Below are 24,912 nucleotides of genomic sequence, written 5' to 3' on the forward strand. Positions count from 1 at the left end.
AGTATAAAAAGACACCTGTGCACACCCTCAAACAGTCTGACTCCAAACTCCACTATGGTGAAGACCAAAGAGCTGTCAAAGGACACCAGAAACAAAATTGTAGCCCTGCACCAGGCTGGGAAGACTGAATCTGCAATAGCCAACCAGCTTGGAGTGAAGAAATCAACAGTGGGAGCAATAATTAGAAAATGGAAGACATACAAGACCACTGATAATCTCCCTCGATCTGGGGCTCCACGCAAAATCCCACCACGTGGGGTCAGAATGATCACAAGAACGGTGAGCAAAAATCCCAGAACCACGCGGGGGGACCTAGTGAATGAACTCCAGAGAGCTGGGACCAATGTAACAAGGCCTACCATAAGTAACACACTACGCCACCATGGACTCAGATCCTGCAGTGCCAGACGTGTCCCACTGCTTAAGCCAGTACATGTCCGGGCCCGTCTGAAGTTTGCTAGAGAGCATTTGGATGATCCAGAGGAGTTTTGGGAGAATGTCCTATGGTCTGATGAAACCAAACTGGAACTGTTTGGTAGAAACAAAACTTGCCGTGTTTGGAGGAAAAAGAATACTGAGTTGCATCCATCAAACACCATACCTACTGTAAAGCATGGTGGTGGAAACATCATGCTTTGGGGCTGTTTCTCTGCAAAGGGGCCAGGACGACTGATCCGGGTACATGAAAGAATGAATGGGGCCATGTATCGTGAGATTTTGAGTGCAAACCTCCTTCCATCAGTAAGGGCATTGAAGATGAAACGTGGCTGGGTCTTTCAACATGACAATGATCCAAAGCACACCGCCAGGGCAACGAAGGAGTGGCTTCGTAAGAAGCATTTCAAGGTCCTGGAGTGGCCTAGCCAGTCTCCAGATCTCAACTCTTTAGAAAACCTTTGGAGGGAGTTGAAAGTCCGTGTTGCCAAGCGAAAAGCCAAAAACATCACTGCTCTAGAGGAGATCTGCATGGAGGAATGGGCCAACATACCAACAACAGTGTGTGGCAACCTTGTGAAGACTTACAGAAAACGTTTGACCTCTGTCATTGCCAACAAAGGATATATTACAAAGTATTGAGATGAAATTTTGTTTCTGACCAAATACTTATTTTTCACCATAATATGCAAATAAAATGATAAAAAAAACAGACAATGTGATTTTCTGGATTTTTTTTTCTCAGTTTGTCTCCCATAGTTGAGGTCTACCTATGATGTAAATTACAGACGCCTCTCATCTTTTTAAGTGGTGGAACTTGCACTATTGCTGACTGACTAAATACTTTTTTGCCCCACTGTATATATATAATTTTTTTTTTTTGTGACCAGAAACCAATGCGACTAGATGTTGGCTGTAAGTTAATACTAATATATGAAGCGCACAACAAAAAGTTTGATTATTTTTTACTTTTTATGTTTTACATGTGGCTAAAAACCTAAAAAAATGAATTTGGGTCTTAAAATGAAAACACAAAAGTATTTATAAATACTGAAGGAAGGGAAAAAAATATCCTATGTAAAAAAAAGTGGAAAAGAAGCAACATAAACAGCATAGGATAAAGTAAAAAGTAGATGATGTGATGAAGGGAAGAGGGGGTGGTTTCACTTTTGCACATACAGCAGACTGAATCGGTTTCCTACAGAGGAGAGGAGCAGCCCTACAGTGTATAGAATCTATAATGCTGCTTCCTAATCAGATGGGAAAGGGCGGCAGACACAACACAAGGGAGGACATAGTTCACAAAGCCTGCAGCTTGTAGGAGACATTACTCCTCCTAGGTAACATTTCCTTGGCACAGAGACAGAGATCCAGGTGAGCGCTTCTTCTCTCCTTTTTTCTTTTCATTCTATTATTTTAGAAATCCTCCTATCTGACATGAAGAATCTTAATTAGGCGCTGCACCATAAATTCCATATCTGCTTGATTTTCCATTGAATGCAATCCATAATGTTATTAGATGTTGCAGCCTGTTCTATAGTGCTAGATACGAGTCTGATCTTACGATAACATTTTTTTTTAAAGAATGTCCTTTTATATGCTGCTTATACTTTAACAATACCCCCAGGCTGTGTCATGGTGGGGGTTGGGATGTGGGTGTGTGGTGTATACAGATCTATATGGAGGTTTTTAGCCTGAGCTCACTGGTGAGAACCCGACTGAAGGAAATATGACACCGGGCGGACGTGCATTTTCTCTAAAAATAGAAAAGTGAATAAACTTGATGAGTACGGTTTTTTTGTTCTTTTTCTTTTTTTTTTTTACAATTGGGAAAGTCGGGTGACAAATAGTGATGAGCGAATGTGCTCGGATTAGATGTTATCTGAGCGTGCTTGGGTGCTAACCGAGTGTTTTCGGCGTGCTCGAATACTATGTTTGAGTCCCCGCGGCTGCATGTCTCGCGATTGTTCAACAGCCGTAACACATCCTGTTAAACATCCACGAGACATGAGCATAGTTTTAAAGCACGCCGAAGACTCTCGGTTAGCCCGCTGAACACGATCAGATAACACCTGGTGTTGATTCTGTGGTGGACAGGCTGCAGCAGATTTGGACTTGTGTGGTGGACAATTTGACGTTGTCTCAGGAAAGGGCTCAACGTTTTGCTTACTGCCGTCGGTGTGTTGGTCCCCGGCTTCGTGTGGGGGGAATTGATAACCCCCACATGAAGCCGGGGACCAACACACCGACGGCGGTTAGCAAAACGTTGAGCCCTTTCCTCGTGTGGGGGTTGTCCATCTATCAGGAACAAACAGCTTCCCCACTGGACAGCGGTCAGGCCTATCAGCCTGAAATTCCTGAAGCACCCGCCGCAAATCAGGGGAGATAGAAGAAAGAATCACCCCCTCCTTAAGAATGCCAACCGGCTCAAGGACTACAGGAGAATCAGGCGAAAAACTACTAGAGAGGGCATCAGCCTTAACATTCAATCTGTCTGTGCCAGAGCATGCCGCCATGCGGAGTATTCCTTTGAGGGGTATTGAGCACATTCGCTCATCACTAGTGACACCAATGTGGCCATCACCATAGCAGTTTTCATGGGGGTGAGTTGTCGGGCAGCTCCCCCAGGGTTATGAAAGCCAAATCTGTACAGCAAGGTGTAGACTCAACGGGAGCTTTTCTAGATAAGGAGACAATAATAGATTGGAATGAAGCAATACTAGATGTCATCCAGCTTTCCTATAAACCAGTGGCGTACCAGACTACACGGCCGCCATGGAGCCAATGAGTCAGGTGGCCTTGTGCCAGCCAATACAGCGGAAAGCAATGGTGGAAGAAGGAGCAGTCATCTCCCTCCTCCATCATTCTCCCTGCGTGTCTGGCCGAGCAACACAGAGCGTTCAGCACATGCGCTGCAGAGATCGGAGCAGTGGGGGGATGAGAGGACGTGAGCATTTATACAAAATATTTTTTTCTAAGTCAATAGCAGTGATTCTGCTGTTTGGAGGCCTATGTGGGGGTCATTATACAGTTTGTGGGGCTATAGGATGAGTGGGGTATTATACTATTTGGAGGGCTATTGGGGTACATTATTCTCTGCGCGGTATATTATACTATTTGGAGGGTTATGTAGAAGTCATTATGCAGTTTGGAGAGCTATGTGGGGGCCATTATACTATTTGAAGGGCTAATTGGGGGCCATTATACTATTTGGAGGGTTATGTGGGGTACATTATTTTGTGTGCAGTATATTATACTATTTGGAGGGTTATGTAGAAGTCATTATGCAGTTTGGAGAGCTATGTGGGGGTCATTATACAATATGGAGGGCTATGTGGGGGCCATTATACTATTTGGATGGCTATGTGGGGGCCATTATACTATTTGGAGGGCTATGTGGGGGCCATTATACTATTTGGAGGGCTATGAGGGGGTCATTATATTCTTTGGAGGGCTATGTGGGGGCCATTATACTATTTGGAGGGCAATTTGGGGTACATTATTTTGTGTGCAGTATATTATACTATTTGGAGGATTATGCAGAAGTCATTATGCAGTTTGGAGGGCTATGTGTGGATCATTATACTATTTGGAGGGCTATGTCTGGGTGTCATACTGTGTTGGGGACACCATATTTTGCAGGTTGGGGGTAATGTAGGGTAATCAAACTGTGCACCTGGTGGGTACTTTGTAGGAATTCACTGTGAGGATATCATACTGTGTTTGGGGAGACACTTTTGTGAGCATCATGCTTTGTGGGGGATTTAATAGGAGGAAAATTATTTTGTAATGGCTGCATTGTTGTGAGATGTGCTCTTCTGTGATCCTGCTAAATATCACAATTATTTTTTTTTTTGGGGGGGGAGGAATGTGGGGAGTCCAATTTAGACTTTTGCTATGGGGCCCCATTATTTGCATGTGCAGCCCTGCTAGAAGTAAACATAACAGATGGATAAAAGACACCAGTGTCTCCACTATTCAAGAGAAAAGGAGCTGAGCTGCGGTTCATGTCAAAGTTCATGGAGCCATGCTGTCCAGCTGGATGACAGACGACCGGGGGAGGGGGAATGCCGGGCATAGGATGACCACTAGACCTCTATCTATATATATATATATATATATATATATATATATATATATATAATCGTCTAAAGGGCACTTCCGTCTGTTTGTCTGTCTGTCTGTCACGGAAATCCAGCGTCGCTGCAGCGACATGCATAGTCTGGCCGTAAATTCGCCCTTTCCTACTCTCTGTCAGTGCCCCCTCCAGTCAGTGCTCACACAGGGTTAATGGCTGCGTTACACCATGTTATGCTGCGGTGTAACGCAGTCCGTTAACACTGCTATTAACCCTGTGTGACCAACTTTTTACTATTGATGCTGCCTGTGTTAGATACTACATGGGCTGTGTTACATACTGCATGGGCTGTGTTATATACTACGTGGGCTATGTTATATACTATGTCTCTGTGCTATATACTACTTGGCTATGCAATATATTACGTGTCTAGGCAATATACTACGTGGGCTGTTTTATATACTGCATGGGCTGTGTTATATATTGCGTGAGCTGTGTTATATACTACGTCTCTGTGCTATATACTACGTGGCTGTGCTATATACTACGTGGCTGTGCAATATATTACATGGCTGTGCAATATATTACATGGCTGTGCAATATATTACGTGGCTAGGCAATATGCTACGTGTCTGTGCTATATACTACCTGGGCTGTGCCATATACTACGTGGGCTGAGCTATATACTACGTGGGCTGTGCTATATACTACGTGGGCTGTGCTATATACTACGTGGGCTGTGTTATATACTATGTGGGCTATGTTATATACTACCTGGGCTGTGTTCTATACTACGTGGGTTGTGTTATATACTACGTGGGCTGTGTTATATACTACATGGGCTGTATGCTACTTGGCTGTGCTATATTTCTCTGCGGTATCTGTGCATCATGAATCGTGGTATGTGTTTAAGAGGGGGGCCCACTGAGACTCTTTCGGCCGGGGCCCTCAAAAATCTGGAGCAGGCCCTGGCTTCACTGATTGGTCACGCCCAGCCGCGAACAATCAGCAACCGGTGCAGTCCGGCCGCGAATTGGTATGGAATTTGAACCAGGCTTCGCTAATTGGTCGTGCCCGGCCGGCCGAATCCTGTGTATAAATTGCATTATTCTGAAAACTTCATAAATAAACTACATACATATTCTAGAATACCCGATGCGTTAGAATCGGGCCACCCTCTAGTTTTCAATATTGATGACCCATGCTAATGGTATGTGCATATGGAGCCTTTTACAGGCGGATTCCAGGAACACTTGTTCAACTTTTTTTTAATTTTTTTCCTGTATGTTCACCATTATTAACAAGGTTTTGGGTTTTCCAGATATTTTTGGATGATTTATGAACTGCAACTTTTTAAAAAGTTGAACCTTTGGCACAAATTTACTCTAGTTTCTCCCTCCCAGGAGTTTTATTTTATGTTCACTGTTTATTTTTGAGCAAATTTCACTAGGGTTGAGCGACCTTGACCTTTTTAGAGTCGAGCCGTGTTTCGCGAAACCCGACTATCTTAGAAGTCGAGTCGAGTGGAATCGGCCGATTATCGCGAAAAGTCGGGTATCGCCCGAAACACGAAACCCAATGCAAGTCAATGGGGGAGCATAGTCGGCAGTGAGTGGAGGCCAGGAAAACACCTACACTGCCCATTTTAATGGCAAAAACATCCATTCTTGTTAAAGAAGCTTGTCAATCGTAATTTACTTTATAATAATTGGAAGGCATTTGAAATTGGTGGTCATTTGGCTAAAGTTGTGGGGGGTAGGGCTGGTTCAAGTAATTAGTGGGCCCAGTAAATCTGGACCACGTCACGGCAGTGGAGCAGGGAGAGGTAAGTATTTAAACTTTGCAAGTGCTGTGATCCTGAGCAAGCAGGGGGGCCCACTCGTTGGAATTGGCACTGGCACAGGGCCCCTCAAAGTACAGCGGTGTGTTTGCACGGCGGGGGCGCCTCCCACCGGCAGCAACACTTTTGCGTACTATGAGAGGCCCTGTGCCAGTGACGTCGCCAACTAGTATTCCTCCCCCCACCTGATGAAGGAACCTGCACTTTCATCTGCACCTCTTTGTCCCCGTGTAAGGTGGTATGGTATGCGGGAAGAGGAACCTGACTTTCAGCAGGGTCACAATCTTGCTGTGTAGCGTGCACGGGGAATTTTGCGTTATGGGTCAATGTACCAGCAGACTCATCTATCACTGGCTGGGCAATGGGCAGGATGAGGAGGAAACACAGATATAGGCCCAAAGAATAAAGTGGGCTAAATGCAGTTCAAAATTGGTAACACAGGACTAACCAGGGGGCATTGCAGTGGAGGACAACTGGAATGAGAGGCTGACACAGAGAGTAGGCCCAAATCAGTAAGTAGTCGACATGCAGTTCAAAATTGGCAACCGTAGTAAACAGGCGGCCCAGCTTTGTTCAGTTGAGGAGAACAGCAAGGAGTGGCAGACACCGATAGTAGGCCCCAACCCAACTAGTAGGCCAAATGCAGTCTAACATTAACAACTACTTAACAAGAGCCTGAAAATGGAATTTCAGGACAGGAAACCAGGAGAACAGCAAGGAGTGGCAGACACCGATAGTAGGCCCCAAACCAACTAGTACGCCAAATGCAGTTGTTCCATTTAACTACAATTTAATGAGAGCCTGAAGATAGAAGTTCAGGAAAGGCAACCTGGAGAACACCTTGGAGTGTAACACACCATCTCTCTACACCCCATACCCAATTTGTAGGCCTAATGCAGCGTAGTTTCCAACAACTACTAAACGAGAGCCGGAAGATCGAAGCAATGGAGAGGAAACCTGGGGAACACCTTGGAGTGGAACACACCATCTCTCTACACCCCATACCCAATTTGTAGGCCTAATGCAGCGTAGTTTCCAACAACTACTAAACAAGAGCATGAAGATCGAAGCAATGGAGAGGAAACCTGGGGAACACCTTGGAGTGGAACACACCATCTCTCTACACCCCATACCCAATTTGTAGGCCTAATGCAGCGTAGTTTCCAACAACTACTAAACGAGAGCATGAAGATCGAAGCTCAGAAAAGGCAACCTGGAGAACACCTTGGAGTGGAACACACCATCTCTCTACACCCCATACCCAATTTGTAGGCCTAATGCAGCGTAGTTTCCAACAACTACTAAACGAGAGCATGAAGATCGAAGCAATGGAGAGGAAACCTGGGGAACACCTTGGAGGTGAACACACCATCTCTCTACACCCCATACCCAATTTGTAGGCCTAATGCAGCGTAGTTTCCAACAACTACTAAACGAGAGCATGAAGATCGAACCAATGGCGATGAAACCTGGGGAACACCTTGGAGTGGAACACACCATCTCTCTACACCCCATACCCAATTTGTAGGCCTAATGCAGCGTAGTTTCCAACAACTACTAAACGAGAGCATGAAGATTGAAGCTCAGGAAAGGCAACCTGGAGAACACCTTGGAGTGGAACACACCATCTCTCTACACCCCATACCCAATTTGTAGGCCTAATGCAGCGTAGTTTCCAACAACTACTAAACGAGAGCATGAAGATTGAAGCTCAGGAAAGGCAACCTGGAGAACACCTTGGAGTGGAACACACCATCTCTCTACACGCCATACCCAATTTGTAGGCCTAATGCAGCGTAGTTTCCAACAACTACTAAACGAGAGCATGAAGATTGAAGCTCAGGAAAGGCAACCTGGAGAACACCTTGGAGTGGAACACACCATCTCTCTACACCCCATACCCAATTTGTAGGCCTAATGCAGCGTAGTTTCCAACAACTACTAAACGAGAGCATGAAGATTGATCAATGGAGAGGAAACCTGGGGAACACCTTGGGGAGGCAGACACCGTTAGTAGGCCCTACCAAAGTTGTACACCCAATGCAGTTTTAAAATTCCTAGAGGCTGAAAACAAGACTATTGACGCTCAGCTTTTTTCAAAGGAACACAGCTGAATTGAGTGGCGCAGACAGACACAGGTAGTAGGACTCAAACCAAAAATGTGGCTCACTGCAGCAGAAAAAAGTTACAGGGGTACACAAGCTGCAGTGCTCTGGGCAGTGGAGGACAATTTCAATAGTGAACCGCAGACAGACTTTGTGCGCCTACTATTAAAAAAAGGATGCTCTATGCAATTCTAAATAGGTTCTAGGGGTACACGGGCAGCAGTGGTGTGGTCAGTGGAGGCCTAGTGGAAGGAGTGACCGCAGACAGGCATCGAAGGCTTAAAATAATAACACATGGCTGTAGGCAATTTTAAATTGGTTCCAGGGGTACACGGGCAGCAGTGGCCTGGTCAGTGTAGTAGTAGTAGAAAGAACGGACCGCAGACAGGCATCGAAGGCCTAAAATAAAAAAATTGGGCTGGCTGTAGGCAATTTTAAATTGGTTCCAGGGGTACACGGGCAGCAGTGGCCTGGTCAGTGTAGTAGTAGTAGAAAGAACGGACCGCAGACAGGCATCGAAGGCCTAAAATAAAAAAATTGGGCTGGCTGTAGGCAATTTTAAATTGGTTCCAGGGGTACACGGGCAGCAGTGGTGTGGTCAGTGGAGGCCTAGTGGAAGCAGTGACCGCAGACAGGCATCGAAGGCCTAAAATAATAACACATGGCTGTAGGCAATTTTAAATTGGTTCCAGGGGTACACCGCCAGCAGTGGCCTGGTCAGTGTAGTAGTAGTAACATAGTAACATAGTAACATAGTAACATAGTTAGTAAGGCCGAAAAAAGACATTTGTCCATCCAGTTCAGCCTATATTCCATCATAATAAATCCCCAGATCTACGTCCTTCTACAGAACCTAATTGTATGATACAATATTGTTCTGCTCCAGTAAGACATCCAGGCCTCTCTTGAACCCCTCGACTGAGTTCGCCATCACCACCTCCTCAGGCAAGCAATTCCAGATTCTCGCTGCCCTAACAGTAAAGAATCCTCTTCTATGTTGGTGGAAAAACCTTCTCTCCTCCAGACGCAAAGAATGCCCCCTTGTGCCCGTCACCTTCCTTGGTATAAACAGATCCTCAGCGAGATATTTGTATTGTCCCCTTATATACTTATACATGGTTATTAGATCGCCCCTCAGTCGTCTTTTTTCTAGACTAAATAATCCTAATTTCGCTAATCTATCTGGGTATTGTAGTTCTCCCATCCCCTTTATTAATTTTGTTGCCCTCCTTTGTACTCTCTCTAGTTCCATTATATCCTTCCTGAGCACCGGTGCCCAAAACTGGACACAGTACTCCATGTGCGGTCTAACTAGGGATTTGTACAGAGGCAGTATAATGCTCTCATCATGTGTATCCAGACCTCTTTTAATGCACCCCATGATCCTGTTTGCCTTGGCAGCTGCTGCCTGGCACTGGCTGCTCCAGGTAAGTTTATCATTAACTAGGATCCCCAAGTCCTTCTCCCTGTCAGATTTACCCAGTGGTTTCCCATTCAGTGTGTAATGGTGACATTGATTCCTTCTTCCCATGTGTATAACCTTACATTTATCATTGTTAAACCTCATCTGCCACCTTTCAGCCCAAGTTTGCAACTTATCCAGATCCATCTGTAGCAGAATACTATCTTCTCTTGTATTAACTGCTTTACATAGTTTTGTATCATCTGCAAATATCGATATTTTACTGTGTAAACCTTCTACCAGATCATTAATGAATATGTTGAAGAGAACAGGTCCCAATACTGACCCCTGCGGTACCCCACTGGTCACAGCGACCCAGTTAGAGACTATACCATTTATAACCACCCTCTGCTTTCTATCACTAAGCCAGTTACTAACCCATTTACACACAATTTCCCCCAGACCAAGCATTCTCATTTTGTGTACCAACCTCTTGTGCGGCACGGTATCAAACGCTTTGGAAAAATCGAGATATACCACGTCCAATGACTCACCGTGGTCCAGCCTATAGCTTACCTCTTCATAAAAACTGATTAGATTGGTTTGACAGGAGCGATTTCTCATAAACCCATGCTGATATGGAGTTAAACAGTTATTCTCATTGAGATAATCCAGAATAACATCCCTCAGAAACCCTTCAAATATTTTACCAACAATAGAGGTTAGACTTACTGGCCTATAATTTCCAGGTTCACTTTTAGAGCCCTTTTTGAATATTGGCACCACATTTGCTATGCGCCAATCCTGCGGAACAGACCCTGTCGCTATAGAGTCCCTAAAAATAAGAAATAATGGTTTATCTATTACATTACTTAGTTCTCTTAGTACTCGTGGGTGTATGCCATCCGGACCCGGAGATTTATCTATTTTAATCTTATTTAGCCGATTTCGCACCTCTTCTTGAGTTAGATTGGTGACCCTTAATATAGGGTTTTCATTGTTTCTTGGGATTTCACCTAGCATTTCATTTTCCACCGTGAATACCGTGGAGAAGAAGGTGTTTAATATGTTAGCTTTTTCCTCGTCATCCACAACCATTCTTTCCTCACTATTTTTTAAGGGGCCTACATTTTCAGTTTTTATTCTTTTACTATTGATATAGTTGAAGAACAGTTTGGGATTAGTTTTACTCTCCTTAGCAATGTGCTTCTCTGTTTCCTTTTTGGCAGCTTTAATTAGTTTTTTAGATAAAGTATTTTTCTCCCTATAGTTTTTTAGAGCTTCAATGGTGCCATCCTGCTTTAGTAGTGCAAATGCTTTCTTTTTACTGTTAATTGCCTGTCTTACTTCTTTGTTTAGCCACATTGGGTTTTTCCTATTTCTAGTCCTTTTATTCCCACAAGGTATAAACCGCTTACACTGCCTATTTAGGATGTTCTTAAACATTTCCCATTTATTATCTGTATTCTTATTTCTGAGGATATTGTCCCAGTCTACCAGATTAAGGGCATCTCTAAGCTGGTCAAACTTTGCCTTCCTAAAGTTCAGTGTTTTTGTGACTCCCTGACAAGTCCCCCTAGTGAAAGACAGGTGAAACTGTACAATATTGTGGTCGCTATTTCCTAGATGCCCGACCACCTGCAGATTTGTTATTCTGTCAGGTCTATTAGATAGTATTAGGTCTAAAAGTGCTGCTCCTCTGGTTGGATTCTGCACCAATTGTGAAAGATAATTTTTCTTGGTTATTAGCAGAAACCTGTTGCCTTTATGGGTTTCACAGGTTTCTGTTTCCCAGTTAATATCCGGGTAGTTAAAGTCCCCCATAACCAGGACCTCATTATGGGTTGCAGCTTCATTTATCTGCTTTAGAAGTAGACTTTCCATGGTTTCTGTTATATTTGGGGGTTTGTAACAGACCCCAATGAGAATTTTGTTACCATTTTTCCCTCCATGAATTTCGACCCATATGGACTCGACATCCTCATTTCCTTCGCTAATATCCTCCCTTAAAGTGGACTTTAGACAAGACTTTACATAGAGACAAACCCCTCCTCCTCTCCGATTTTTACGATCCTTTCTAAACAGACTGTAACCCTGTAAGTTAACTGCCCAGTCATAGCTTTCATCTAACCATGTCTCGGTTATTCCCACTATGTCAAAGTTACCTGTAGATATTTCTGCTTCTAGTTCTTCCATCTTGTTTGTCAGGCTTCTGGCATTTGCAAGCATGCAGTTTAGAGGATTTTGTTTTGTTCCAATCTCCTCGCTGTGGATTGTTTTAGAAAGAACGGACCGCAGACAGGCATCGAAGGCCTAAAATAAAAAAATTGGGCTGGCTGTAGGCAATTTTAAATTGGTTCCAGGGGTACACGGGCAGCAGTGGTGTGGTCAGTGGAGGCATATTGTAAGGAGTGACCGCAGACCGGCATCGAAGGCCTAAAATAATAACACATGGCTGTAGGCAATTTTAAATTGGTTCCAGGGGTACACGGGCAGCAGTGGTGTGGTCAGTGGAGGCCTAGTGGAAGGAGTGACCGCAGACAGGTATCGAAGGCCTAAAATAAAAAAATTGGGCTGGCTGTAGGCAATTTTAAATTGGTTCCAGGGGTACACGGGCAGCAGTGGTGTGGTCAGTGGAGGCATATTGTAAGGAGTGACCGCAGTCAGGCATCTAAGGCCTAAAATAATAACACATGGCTGTAGGCAATTTTAAATTGGTTCCAGGGGTACACGGGCAGCAGTGGCCTGGTCAGTGTAGTAGTAGTAGAAAGAACGGACCGCAGACAGGCATCGAAGGCCTAAAATAAAAAAATTGGGCTGGCTGTAGGCAATTTTAAATTGGTTCCAGGGGTACACGGGCAGCAGTGGTGTGGTCAGTGGAGGCATATTGTAAGGAGTGACCGCAGACAGGCATCGAAGGCCTAAAATAATAACACATGGCTGTAGGCAATTTTAAATTGGTTCCAGGGGTACACGGGCAGCAGTGGTGTGGTCAGTGGAGGCATAGTGGAAGGAGTGACCGCAGACAGGCTTCGAAGGACTAACATAACAAAAATGTCAATACAATGGTATTGTCAGTGGCAGGCATTGAAGGATGTCAGCGCATAGACTAAACATTGGTGGAGCTGTGAGATAATTTTGCAAGTGGTAGAGCACTGTTTGAGCTGGGGGGGGGGAACTGTCTTGTGGCCGGCGGTACAGGCCCAGAGCCCCTCATATTACAACGGTGTGTCTGACGTTGGGTGCGCACCACCACCGCCAGAGACACTTTATTGTACTAGGAGGGACCCAGTGGCAGTGCCGTCGACCAAAAGCGGGCACACCCACCTCTTCAGACAAACAGCACTCTCACGGGTGCTGTCGCCAAGTGTCGATACCACGGCCCCGTGTGGGGAGTTTGGCCATTTAGTGAGGTGTAAACATGTCGTATGCTGGACAATCAGGTGCAGAAAATTACGAGATTGGAAAAGGCATTCAGAATAGTCCACAGGCAAGACCTTTTCATAGGAAAGCTAGGTGTCAGCTGGGCAAGGTGGGGCAAAAGATTTCGAAATCCAGTTGTGGTTCATTTTAATGAAGGTTAGATCATCTACATTTTGGGTAGCCAGACGAGCCCTTTTTTCTGTTAGTATTGAACCTGCAGCACTGAATACTCTTTCTGATAGGACACTAGCTGCTGGGCAAGCAAGCTCCTGCAATGCATATTCTGCCAATTCTGACCAGGTGTCTAATTTTGATGCCCAGTAATCAAATGGGAATGACGGTTGAGGGAGAACATCGATAAGGGATGAAAAATAGTTTGTAACCATACTGGACAAATGTTGTCTCCTGTCACTTTGAATTGATGCTGCAGTACCTGTCCTGTCTGCGGTCATAGCAAAATCACTCCACAACCTGGTCAGAAAACCCCTCTGGCCAACGCCAGTTCTGATTTCTGCCCCTCTAACACCTCTGGTCTGCTGGCCCCTGCAGCTCGTGTGAGAACGATCACGGGCGCTGTGTGCAGGGAATGCTAGAAGCAAACGGTCAACAAGAGTTGATTGTTTGGTTGCTAATATTAGTTCCAAGTTCTCATGTGGCATGATATTTTGCAATTTGCCTTTATAGCGAGGATCAAGGAGGCAGGCCAACCAGTAATCGTCATCGTTCATCATTTTAGTTATGCGTGTGTCCCTTTTGAGGATACGTAAGGCATAATCCGCCATGTGGGCCAAAGTTCCAGTTCTCAAATCTGCGGTTGTGCTTGGTTGAGGGGCAGTTTCAGGCAAATCCACGTCACTTGTGTCCCTCCAAAAACCAGAACCCGGCCTTGCCGCGCCACCAATTTCCAGTGGCCCCGGAAAAGCTTCCTCATTAAAAATATAATCATCCCCATCATCCTCCTCGTCCTCCTCCTCCTCTTCGCCCGCTAACTCGTCCTGTACACTGCCCTGGCCAGACAATGGCTGACTGTCATCAAGGCTTTCCTCTTCCTCAGCTGCAGACGCCTGATCCTTTATGTGCGTCAAACTTTGCATCAGCAGACGCATTAGGGGGATGCTCATGCTTATTATGGCGTTGTCTGCACTAACCAGCCGTGTGCATTCCTCAAAACACTGAAGGACTTGACACATGTCTTGAATCTTCGACCACTGCACACCTGACAACTCCATGTCTGCCATCCTACTGCCTGCCCGTGTATGTGTATCCTCCCACAAAAACATAACAGCCCGCCTCTGTTCGCACAGTCTCTGAAGCATGTGCAGTGTTGAGTTCCACCTTGTTGCAACGTCTATGATTAGGCGATGCTGGGGAAGGTTCAAAGAACGCTGATAGGTCTGCATACGGCTGGAGTGTACGGGCGAACGGCGGATATGTGAGCAAAGTCCACGCACTTTGAGGAGCAGGTCGGATAACCCCGGATAACTTTTCAGGAAGCACTGCACCACTAGGTTTAAGGTGTGAGCCAGGCAAGGAATGTGTTTCAGTTGGGAAAGGGAGATGGCAGCCATGAAATTCCTTCCGTTATCACTCACTACCTTGCCTGCCTCAAGATCTACAGTGCCCAGCCACGACTGCGTTTCTTTCTGCAAGAACTCGGACAGAACTTCCGCGGTGTGTCTGTTGTCGCCCAAACACTTCATAGCCAATACAGCCTGCTGACGTTTGCCAGTAGCTGCCCCATAATGGGAGACCTGGTGTGCAACAGTGGCAGCTGCGGATGGAGTGGTTGTGCGACTGCGGTCTGTGGACGAGCTCTCGCTTCTGCAGGAGGACGAAGAGGAGGAGGAGGGGGTGCGAACGGCTACAGCCAACTGTTTCTTAGACCGTGGGCTAGGCAGAACTGTCCCAAACTTGCTGTCCCCTGTGAACCCTGCATCCACAACATTCACCCAGTGTGCCGTGATGGACACGTAACGTCCCTGGCCATGCCTACGGGTCCATGCATCTGTTGTCAGGTGCACCTTTGTGCTCACAGATTGCCTGAGTGCATGGACGATGCGCTCTTTAACATGCTGGTGGAGGGCTGGGATGGCTTTTCTGGAAAAAAAGTGTCGACTGGGTAGCTCGTAGCGTGGTACAGCGTAGTCCATCAGGGCTTTGAAAGCTTCGCTTTCAACTAACCGGTAGGGCATCATCTCTAACGAGATTAGTCTAGCTATGTGGGCGTTCAAACCCTGTGTACGCGGATGCGAGGCTAAGTACTTCCTTTTTCTAACCATAGTCTCATGTAGGGTGAGCTGGACTGGAGAGCTGGAGATCGTGGAACTAGCGGGGGTGCCGGTGGACATGGCAGACTGAGAGACGGTGGGAGATGGTATTGTTGCCGCCGGTGCCCTAGATGCAGTGTTTCCTACTACGAAACTGGTGATTCCCTGACCCTGACTGCTTTGGCCTGGCAAAGAAACCTGCACAGATACTGCAGGTGGTGCAGAAAATGGTGGCCCTACACTGCCGGAAGGGATGTTGCGTTGATGACTAGCTTCATTGGCCGAGGGTGCTACAACCTTAAGGGACGTTTGGTAGTTAGTCCAAGCTTGCAAATGCATGGTGGTTAAATGTCTATGCATGCAACTTGTATTGAGACTTTTCAGATTCTGCCCTCTGCTTAAGGTAGTTGAACATTTTTGACAGATGACTTTGCGCTGATCAATTGGATGTTGTTTAAAAAAATGCCAGACTGCACTCTTTCTAGCATCGGATACCTTTTCAGGCATTGCAGACTGAGCTTTAACCGGATGGCCACGCTGTCCTCCAACAGGTTTTGGCTTTGCCACGCGTTTTGGGCAAGATACGGGCCCGGCAGATGGAACCTGTTGCGATGTTGATGCCTGCTGCGGCCCCTCCTCCTCCGCTTCAGAACTGCTGCCGCCTGCAGCCTGTTCCCCCAATGGCTGCCAATCGGGGTCAAGAACTGGGTCATCTATTACCTCTTCTTGTAGCTCGTGTGCAACTTCGTCTGTGTCACCGTGTCGGTCGGTGGTATAGCGTTCGTGATGGGGCAACATAGTCTCATCAGGGTCTGATTCTTGATCATTACCCTGCGAGGGCAATGTTGTGGTCTGAGTCAAAGGACCAGCATAGTAGTCTGGCTGTGGCTGTGCATCAGTGCACTCCATGTCAGATTCAACTTGTAATGGGCATGGACTGTTAACTGCTTCACTTTCTAAGCCAGGGACGGTATGTGTAAAGAGCTCCATGGAGTAACCCGTTGTGTCGCCTGCTGCATTCTTCTCTGTTGTTGTTTTTGCTGAAGAGGACAAGGAAGCGACTTGTCCCTGACCGTGAACATCCACTAACGACGCGCTGCTTTGACATTTACCAGTTTCACGAGAGGAGGCAAAAGAGCTAGAGGCTGAGTCAACAAGATATGCCAAAACTTGCTCTTGCTGCTCCGGCTTTAAAAGTGGTTTTCCTACTCCCAGAAAAGGGAGCGTTCGAGGCCTTGCGTAGCCAGACAACGAACCTGGCTCCACAGCTCCAGACTTAGGTGCAATATTTTTTTCCCACGACCAGCTGATGCTCCACCACTACCACTACCCTCATTACCAGCTGACAATGAACGCCCCCGGCCACGACCTCTTCCACCAGACTTCCTCATTGTTTTAAAAACGTAAACAAACTATCGGTATTTGTTGCTGTCACACAACTTACACGGTGAGCTATAACTTCAGTATGATTTAGCTACCCCTTTACAGGTGAGTGAGACCACAACGAAAATCAGGCACAATGTTACACACTCTGTTGTTGGTGGCAACAAATAAGAGAGATGCCACACACGCAGGACTGTCACTGAAGCACAAATGTAAATATTAATCTCCCACTGATTTGATTTTTTTTTTTTTTTTCAGGGAGACTTTAGGAAAAAAAATTAATAGAATAAAATGATTTTTTCAGGAAGAATTTAGAAACCAAATAAAATAAAATGATTTTTTTCTGGGAGAATTTAGAAAAAAAATAAAACAAAAAAAGGCTTTCTATGGCCCACTGAGTGAGAGATGACGCACACAGGAGTCAGGAGTGGCACACAAGCCCAGAGGCCAATATTTATCTCCCACTGATTGATGTAGTGATTTTTTCAGGTAGATTTTGGAACCCAAATCAAGCAAAAAAAATAATAGGCTTTCTATGGCCCACAATTGGAGAGAGAGAGAGAGATGGCACACCCAAGAGTCAAGACTGGCACACAAGCAGAATGGGCAATATTAATCTCCCACTGATTTGATTTTTTTTTTTTTTTCAGGGAGACTTTAGGAAAAAAAAATAATAGAATAAAATGATTTTTTCAGGAAGAATTTAGAAACCAAATAAAATAAAATGATTTTTTCAGGGAGAATTTAGAAAACAAATAAAACAAAAAAAGGCTTTCTATGGCCCACTGAGTGAGAGATGACGCACACAGGAGTCAGGAGTGGCACACAAGCCCAGAGGCCAATATTTATCTCCCACTGATTGATGTAGTGATTTTTTCAGGTAGATTTTGGAACCCAAATCAAGCTAAAAAAATAATAGGCTTTCTATGGCCCACAATTGGAGAGAGAGAGAGAGATGGCACACCCAGGAGTCAAGACTGGCACACAAGCAGAAAGGGCAATATTAATCTCCCACTGATTTGATTTTTTTTTTTTTTCAGGGAGACTTTAGGAAAAAAAATAATAGAATAAAATGATTTTTTCAGGAAGAATTTAGAAACCAAATAAAATAAAATGATTTTTTCAGGGAGAATTTAGAAAACAAATAAAACAAAAAAAGGCTTTCTATGGCCCACTGAGTGAGAGATGACGCACACAGGAGTCAGGAGTGGCACACAAGCCCAGAGGCCAATATTTATCTCCCACTGATTGATTTATTGATTTTTTCAGGTAGAATTTAGAACCCAAATCAACCAAAAACATAAATAGGCTTTCTATGGCCCACTATTTGTGAGAGAGATGGCACGCTCAGGACTGGCACACAAGCCCAGAGGCCAATATTAATCTCCCACTTTTTATTTTTTTTCAGGGAAAATTTATAAACCCAATAAAAAAAATAATAAATAGGCTTTCTATGGCCCACTATCTGAGAGAGAGAGATGGCACGCTTAGGACTGGCACACAAGCCCAAAGGCCAATATTAATCTCCCACTGATTGATTTATTGATTTTTTCAGGTAGAATTTAGAACCCAAATAAAGCAAAAAAAAAAAAGGCTTTCTATGGCTCACTGAGTGAGTGATGATGCACACAGGAGTCAGGAGTGGCACACAAGCCCTGAGGCCAATATTTTTCTCCCACTGATTGATGTAGTGATTTTTTCAGGTAGATTTTAGAACCCAAATCAAGCAAAAAAATAAATAGGCTTTCTATGGCCCACTGACTGAGAGATGGCACACACAGGGATGGCACTCTAGCAGAAATGTCAATCTTAATCTCCCACAAAAAAAAAAAAAAAAAAAAACAGGGAGTGACCAACAATTACTATCTCCCTGCAGTAATCTCAGCCAGGTATGGCAGGCAGCAATAAGGAGTGGACTGATGCACAAATTAAATAAAAAGTGTGGACAAACAAAGAAGATAGCGGTTTGGTGGTTAATGGACCCTGCCTAACGCTATCCCTGCTTCTGACGAAGCAGCAGCAACCTCTCCCTAAGCTCAGATCAGCAGCAGTAACATGGCGGTCGGCGGGAGCGCCCCTTTATAGCCCCTGTGACGCCGCAGACAGCAAGCCAATCACTGCAATGCCCTTCTCTAAGATGGTGGGGACCAGGACCTATGTCATCACGCTGCCCACACTCTGCGTTTACCTTCATTGGCTGAGAAATGGCGCTTTTTGCGTCATTGAAACGCGACTTTGGCGCGAAAGTCGCGTACCGCATGGCCGACCCCGCACAGGGGTCGGATCGGGTTTCATGAAACCCGACTTTGCCAAAAGTCGGCGACTTTTGAAAATTAACGACCCGTTTCGCTCAACCCTAAATTTCACGATATTCAGCGAATTGTGTGACACTTTTTTTGCAGTAAAGAGTTGCAAAAAAGGTTTAAGAAAAGAAAAGTACATTTTTAATTTTGCACAAAAATTCATGAAAAACCATGGATGCCACTTTGCTGAATTTGTCGTAAATAAACTTTAAATGGAAAAAAAAAGGATTGAAAAAAGTGCAAATGATGAATGTTCCCATATGACACTATACTAATTCCATGTCCTTCTAGGGAGAGATGTAAACTTCCTGTCCGTCTGTTGTGTTCCTGAGAGTAGATCTCACACAGAAAGGATACTGGCCACAATGGAACTGGGAGTATCCGGGACTCTTCTCCTCGTGGTCTTGATCAGCCTCGTTCTGTATTTCTTGACATGGAGGAGGAATCTAAGACAGAAAAATATGCCTCCCGGACCTCCACCACTGCCCTTATTGGGCAGCCTGCTGGATTTGAACACTAAAGAAATTCCTATGTCTCTGATGAAGGTGAGTCCGGGTGTCACGATTCCTCTGCTCAGACTGTCTGGGACTCTGTGATGGACAGATCTGTCATCCTATCCTGTGCTGGGCTATCGGTGATTTGATTGACAGCTCGGTTGAACTATCTAACTGGAAGTGGCAGAGATTTCCACAGGTGCTCCATGTTCTTGGAAATTGCCCTGTTATTTATGGCAGCTGTCTGGCCCAGAACTTTGCCAGTCAAAAGCTTGTCTAAGCTAGTGCTCTCTGGTGTTTGCCTGTACCCTGTGCTGTAAGTTCTGATCTTGTGCTGCTGCTGCTGACCTTTGGACCATGTTCAGACTACCCATTTGTTATTGCCCCTTTGCATCTGATATTCTGCTGCTAACCTTTGGACTGTGTTCAGACTACCCGTTTGTTATTACCCCTTTGCTTATCTGCCATTTCTTTGGTATTCTGACCCTGGCATGTGACCTGACTTACGACTTCATATTTTCCCTTGGTTTACTACATGATTTTTGGTATTGACCCCGAAAGTCTAACTGTGCTGATTCACGGCCTGGCCATGAGTTGTGACGAGCGTCACACTAGGTTATGCAAAAAGTACTATGACGTATGCAAAAACGTCCTATGTCCCTATATGTCCTGCAGTATTAATATTATGACCCACGATCTCACTAATGTCAGTACAAAATCCTCATTTATTATATTTCCGTTGATCACATACAGTAAAATTCTTTTAATTTGGCACCATTCGGATCTTATCTGGTAGCGGGAGAATCACAAAAAATCAGGCTTTGCGGTGATCATAGGATACAGGTCCAAAAGTTTACTTATTCATAAGCGACAGCGAGCGGCGTTAACGCTTTGTAAAATGGTGTGATCCATACTCGATTGTTCTTAATCATAGTTTACTGGGACGTGATAAATCCAGCTCAAGTGCAGTAAGGCTATCGGAGCTCTATCCGGTAACGAGAGGTACGCCTGTGAGGTTTGTATGTACTGGAAGCATAAAATGGCGCTTCCTACTGAATGACAGCGAGCAGAGATCTTAGAAATACAATTTGAGCCCGTCATGACCCGAAAATGTTATTAACCTGCAGATTTAGGTGTAAGATGCTGGGATAATAGCTTTACAATGCTATCCAATCACCTGCTGGAAAAAAAGACTTATTTCTTCTGGAAGCTGATGACGTTCAGTCATGTGGGCGTGCACGGATCTGGTGAAGTCACAATTCCTGCTCTTTGATTGACCGTACGCTCTGTAATACATCTGTACAGAGCAAGCTGCCATTCAAGGTACCTGGACAAACCTAGAGCTTGTGCTGAGTGACTGTAGCCGCTCAATACATCCGTGACGGAACGTCGGTGGCTCCAAGGAGGAAGCCAGCTCATTTTCCCCTAGTAACCTTGTTTTCCGTAAGGTGACTGAGCAGCATTGTAACCCTACCTGCATTCTGTATTCAATCAATGTGGAATACCCCCCACGCACACACCTTTTTGTATTCTCTATAAGGTATCCGTTCCGGAACATTTCATCTGAGAACTCTCCATTGGCTTGTTCTGTTATTCCACAAGAAGTCCATCAGTAACACGGATTCTAGTATCCCACTCTTCTGCTTCATTCTGATATCACTAGGTCCTCATTCACAAGGTATACCAAAAAATATTTCAGCTTCAAAATCCATTTTTAATGGCTGCGTTTTTTGTAGGCCGTAAACGTGTCACTATAGTTTTTAGCCACCTTGCCATTGAGTCTGATGCCAGTTCCTTGCGCTAGACTAGGAGCACCCTCTGAGCACTTGCAGCAGCAGTGCATAGGCAGCAGCGGACATTTAAGGGGTTGTTAACTTCAAGAAAATTTTTCATGATATGTAATGTCTGCGAATAAAACTGCAATTTTGTCCCCTTCTCCATAGTTTTCCCTTGTGCTCTTCCCATCTGCACACACCCATTTCCAATGATGCCTCCTCTTCACACTGTCCTATCACATTGTTCTCACCCATGCTACCACTTCCCCACACAACCCCCATGCTGTAGTGAACCAACACTGCCACTTCCGCCCTCAATATTATGTGCCCCCTTTTGCACTGTCCCTTTAATGCTGCCCCAATCTCCATCTTGTCCCTCTCCCACTTACTGTTTCTCAAGCTTTTGCAGCATTCACATAGATGAAGTGACAATCACACTGAGTTATCGGGATTAACCTTAACCCCACTTATTGGCACTGCTGCTCATATAGTTGGCAACATTCCTGGGGATAGGTTAGTCTGCCTTGCCCTTCCCAGGAACACCTCTCATCCATTCAAGGAAGGACCCTCTTTAACCCAGAACACCCCCCTTTTTTTGAAGAAAAATGAGAAAGTTTTTACAGTGTTTTATGGCTTTCTCTTTATTACTACTGTATGTCTAACTTATGAGATGTGACGTCCTCTCACACTCCAGATTCAACATTAAATGTCGGCTGCATTCCCTGCTTATGCTTTTATACAGGCTATTATAGTCCCTCCTAAATGGCTGAGTGATGTGACAACTACAAGGCTGATGCAATCTTCTACAATCTGTAAACTAATGGTGGCCATTTTAGATGATTCATGCAAAGTGACCGGTGTCTTAATAAAAGTCACCAACTTCCTAAAAATTTTACATGAATTTAATGGCCATTAAATCGATTTGCTTTTCTCTAATTACAATATATCTAACACACTAACATATGCAACAATGCTTCACAGGTAAAAATATAAAAGTGTTATAGTAATAAACTCCAAGCTGCTCCATTGCACTATTCCCTTATACAATCATCTAACATACAAACTATGCATATCATAGAGAAACTGCAGCTTCATCTCCCTCCTCCCAACCATCCAGTAGCAATGTAACTTTTTATATGCTTTTCTTTTTATGATATACTGGCATTCACATAAACTGCTAAACTAATTTATTCATAAATACATTACAAAAATATCTTTAGTTATAAATTTGTGATCCTTGTGCCAATATTTTCATAATAGTGCTATAGGGTAGATGGGTGAATTTCGTATTGATTTGATGTTGCTCTTCCAGTTGGGTGAGACCTATGGTCCGGTGTTCACCGTCTACCTGTCCAGCGCTCCTGCAGTGGTCCTTATTGGTTATGATTGTGTGAAAGAGGCTTTGATAGACAATGGCGATGTGTTCAGCAAGAGAGGTCACTTGGAATTCACTCAACTGATCACTAATGGTTATGGTGAGTAACAGTTCTTACACAGAGTCGATAGGATCCTGTGTAAACATATCACAGTTAAGGTGAGTAACAAGTTCTTACACATATCACAGTATCATGATTTGCCTTATAAAAAAAAAATTACATAGCTGGGGTGAAAAATTAGTTTTTGATAGAAAAATAGCCAAGACTCTCAGGCAAAGATAATGCAAAAGCAGAAAAGCCAGAGCAAAAAAATAAAATGTATATAGTATATGAATTTGGTATTATTGTAATCTTACTGATCAGCCAAAAAAAATCAAAATGTCACTTATACTAAATAGTGAATATCAATCAGAAAAACCCAAGAAACAAACACAAGAACAATTGAAAAGTGCTATTTTTACTACCCACCCTTCAAAAAAATGTAAAAAAAAAAAAGTATAGGAAGGAAAGCTGACAGATGTTTTGGCTGAAATCAGCTCCTGGCTGGCATAGATGTATTTTTCTGGCTAATAGACGACCCATAATATGCATCAAATTTAAATTAATCTTGATTTATTCCTGCTTTGGACTATACGGTAGATATAAGTTGATTTTTCACTTGTTGAAATCTTTCTTTAATTTCTTTGCTGTAAATCATTTTTTGGGGGGAATTTTAAGTGATTCACTCATTTCTACTAGATTGTCTTAAGGGGACCTTGTCACCAGTGTAAGACAGCGCTTACTGCATGTGCTGGGGACACTCGCTTAGCAACGGGATTCAGTCACACATGCATGTTTTTCTCCATTAAACAGTCCATGCTTTTTATTTAGGCATCATAAACCGCCATGTTACACATCACACACATATAGTTCATAGTACATGGCTTCAATCACTTTTCAGACACTACACCAGCCAGTCCTAATCTGACTAGTTCCCGGGGGTGTCCGTGCACCGTATCAAAGTCTCTACTCACATAGCATGACATTAAGTTACAGTCTCTAAACACGCCTGACCTCACTTTGTCCAGTTACCGTGTGAGACCAGACAGTCCTTTAAACTGTAAAGCGCTGCGGAATATGTTGGCGCTATATAAATAAAGATTATTATTATTATTCCATGGAGCATCATAGGTACTAACAATCTGTTCCGCTGGCAGATACTCTTCTGCCCATAATCCCCTTTATCTGGAGTTACCTTACTGGAGCTTCTGCTCCACACGCTGACTCCTCGTCAGTCCTCTCTCTCAGGGAAGCTGCCTAACTGGGATCACCGTCTTGGACAATACCTTGCTCACCAGGCAACCCAACAGTTCCAGACCCACAGAAGAATGGTAGCTTCCCCAATACAGTAGCCATCACAGGTTCTGCAGGACCATGGCCTCTCCCTGTGCTCTTCCGGAATCCAGTCCTACTCCCAGGACATTCCAACACAGAGGCCATCCAGGTCCACGGCCTCTCCATGTGCTATTCAGGATGTCTGTCCTACTCCCAGGACCACCCAACACACAGGCTTTCAGGTACGCGGCCTCTCCGTTTGCTATTCACGGATCCGGTCCACACACAGGACCTCCCAACACACAAGCCTTCAGATCCATGGCACCTCCATGTGCTCTTCAGGAATCCAGTCCTACTCCCAACACACAGGCCATCCAGGACCTCGCACACTGACCATGTGACCAAACCTCAGTCACATTTTATCACTCTAGCCTCTCCCACAGGTGGGAGGTGTGTGTGGTTAGCCAGACCCGCCCAGCTCTCCAACTAACCCTGTAAGCCTCCCTTATTATAAACTACACAATCACTTGTGTGACTACAGGTCCCAGAACAAAAACATTCCAGGCTTACATTGCAGAGGATCTCCTCTGCGACACATACCGGCCATTCACAATGACACTGGTTACCGTCTGACTATCACAGTTACGTCTGCAGCTGTCATGCATTCCCATGGCCTCAATAGGCCTCCGTGCATATTCTGAGGAGAACATACAGTGC

At 44.6% G+C, this 24,912-nt stretch overlaps 1 protein-coding gene across 2 annotated transcripts in view; it reads left to right on the forward strand.

Annotated features, from left to right (window-relative positions):
* Positions 1–1,622: 1,622 nt before the first annotated feature.
* Positions 1,623–24,912, forward strand: part of LOC138661779 (cytochrome P450 2C8-like) — a 36,176-nt gene continuing 12,886 nt past the window's right edge. The window contains exons 1-3 of one of the 2 annotated variants that reach the window (XM_069746689.1): positions 1,623–1,809; positions 19,528–19,781; positions 22,818–22,980. In XM_069746689.1, the coding sequence (XP_069602790.1) occupies positions 19,602–19,781; positions 22,818–22,980 (343 nt within the window). In that variant the 5' untranslated portion in view covers positions 1,623–1,809; positions 19,528–19,601. The remainder of the gene's footprint in view (positions 1,810–19,527; positions 19,782–22,817; positions 22,981–24,912) is intronic. The other variant, XM_069746690.1, reaches the window with a different exon arrangement.

This window comes from Ranitomeya imitator, chromosome 2 (assembly GCF_032444005.1).
Source record: "Ranitomeya imitator isolate aRanImi1 chromosome 2, aRanImi1.pri, whole genome shotgun sequence".
NCBI classification, from domain to species: domain Eukaryota; kingdom Metazoa; phylum Chordata; class Amphibia; order Anura; family Dendrobatidae; genus Ranitomeya; species Ranitomeya imitator.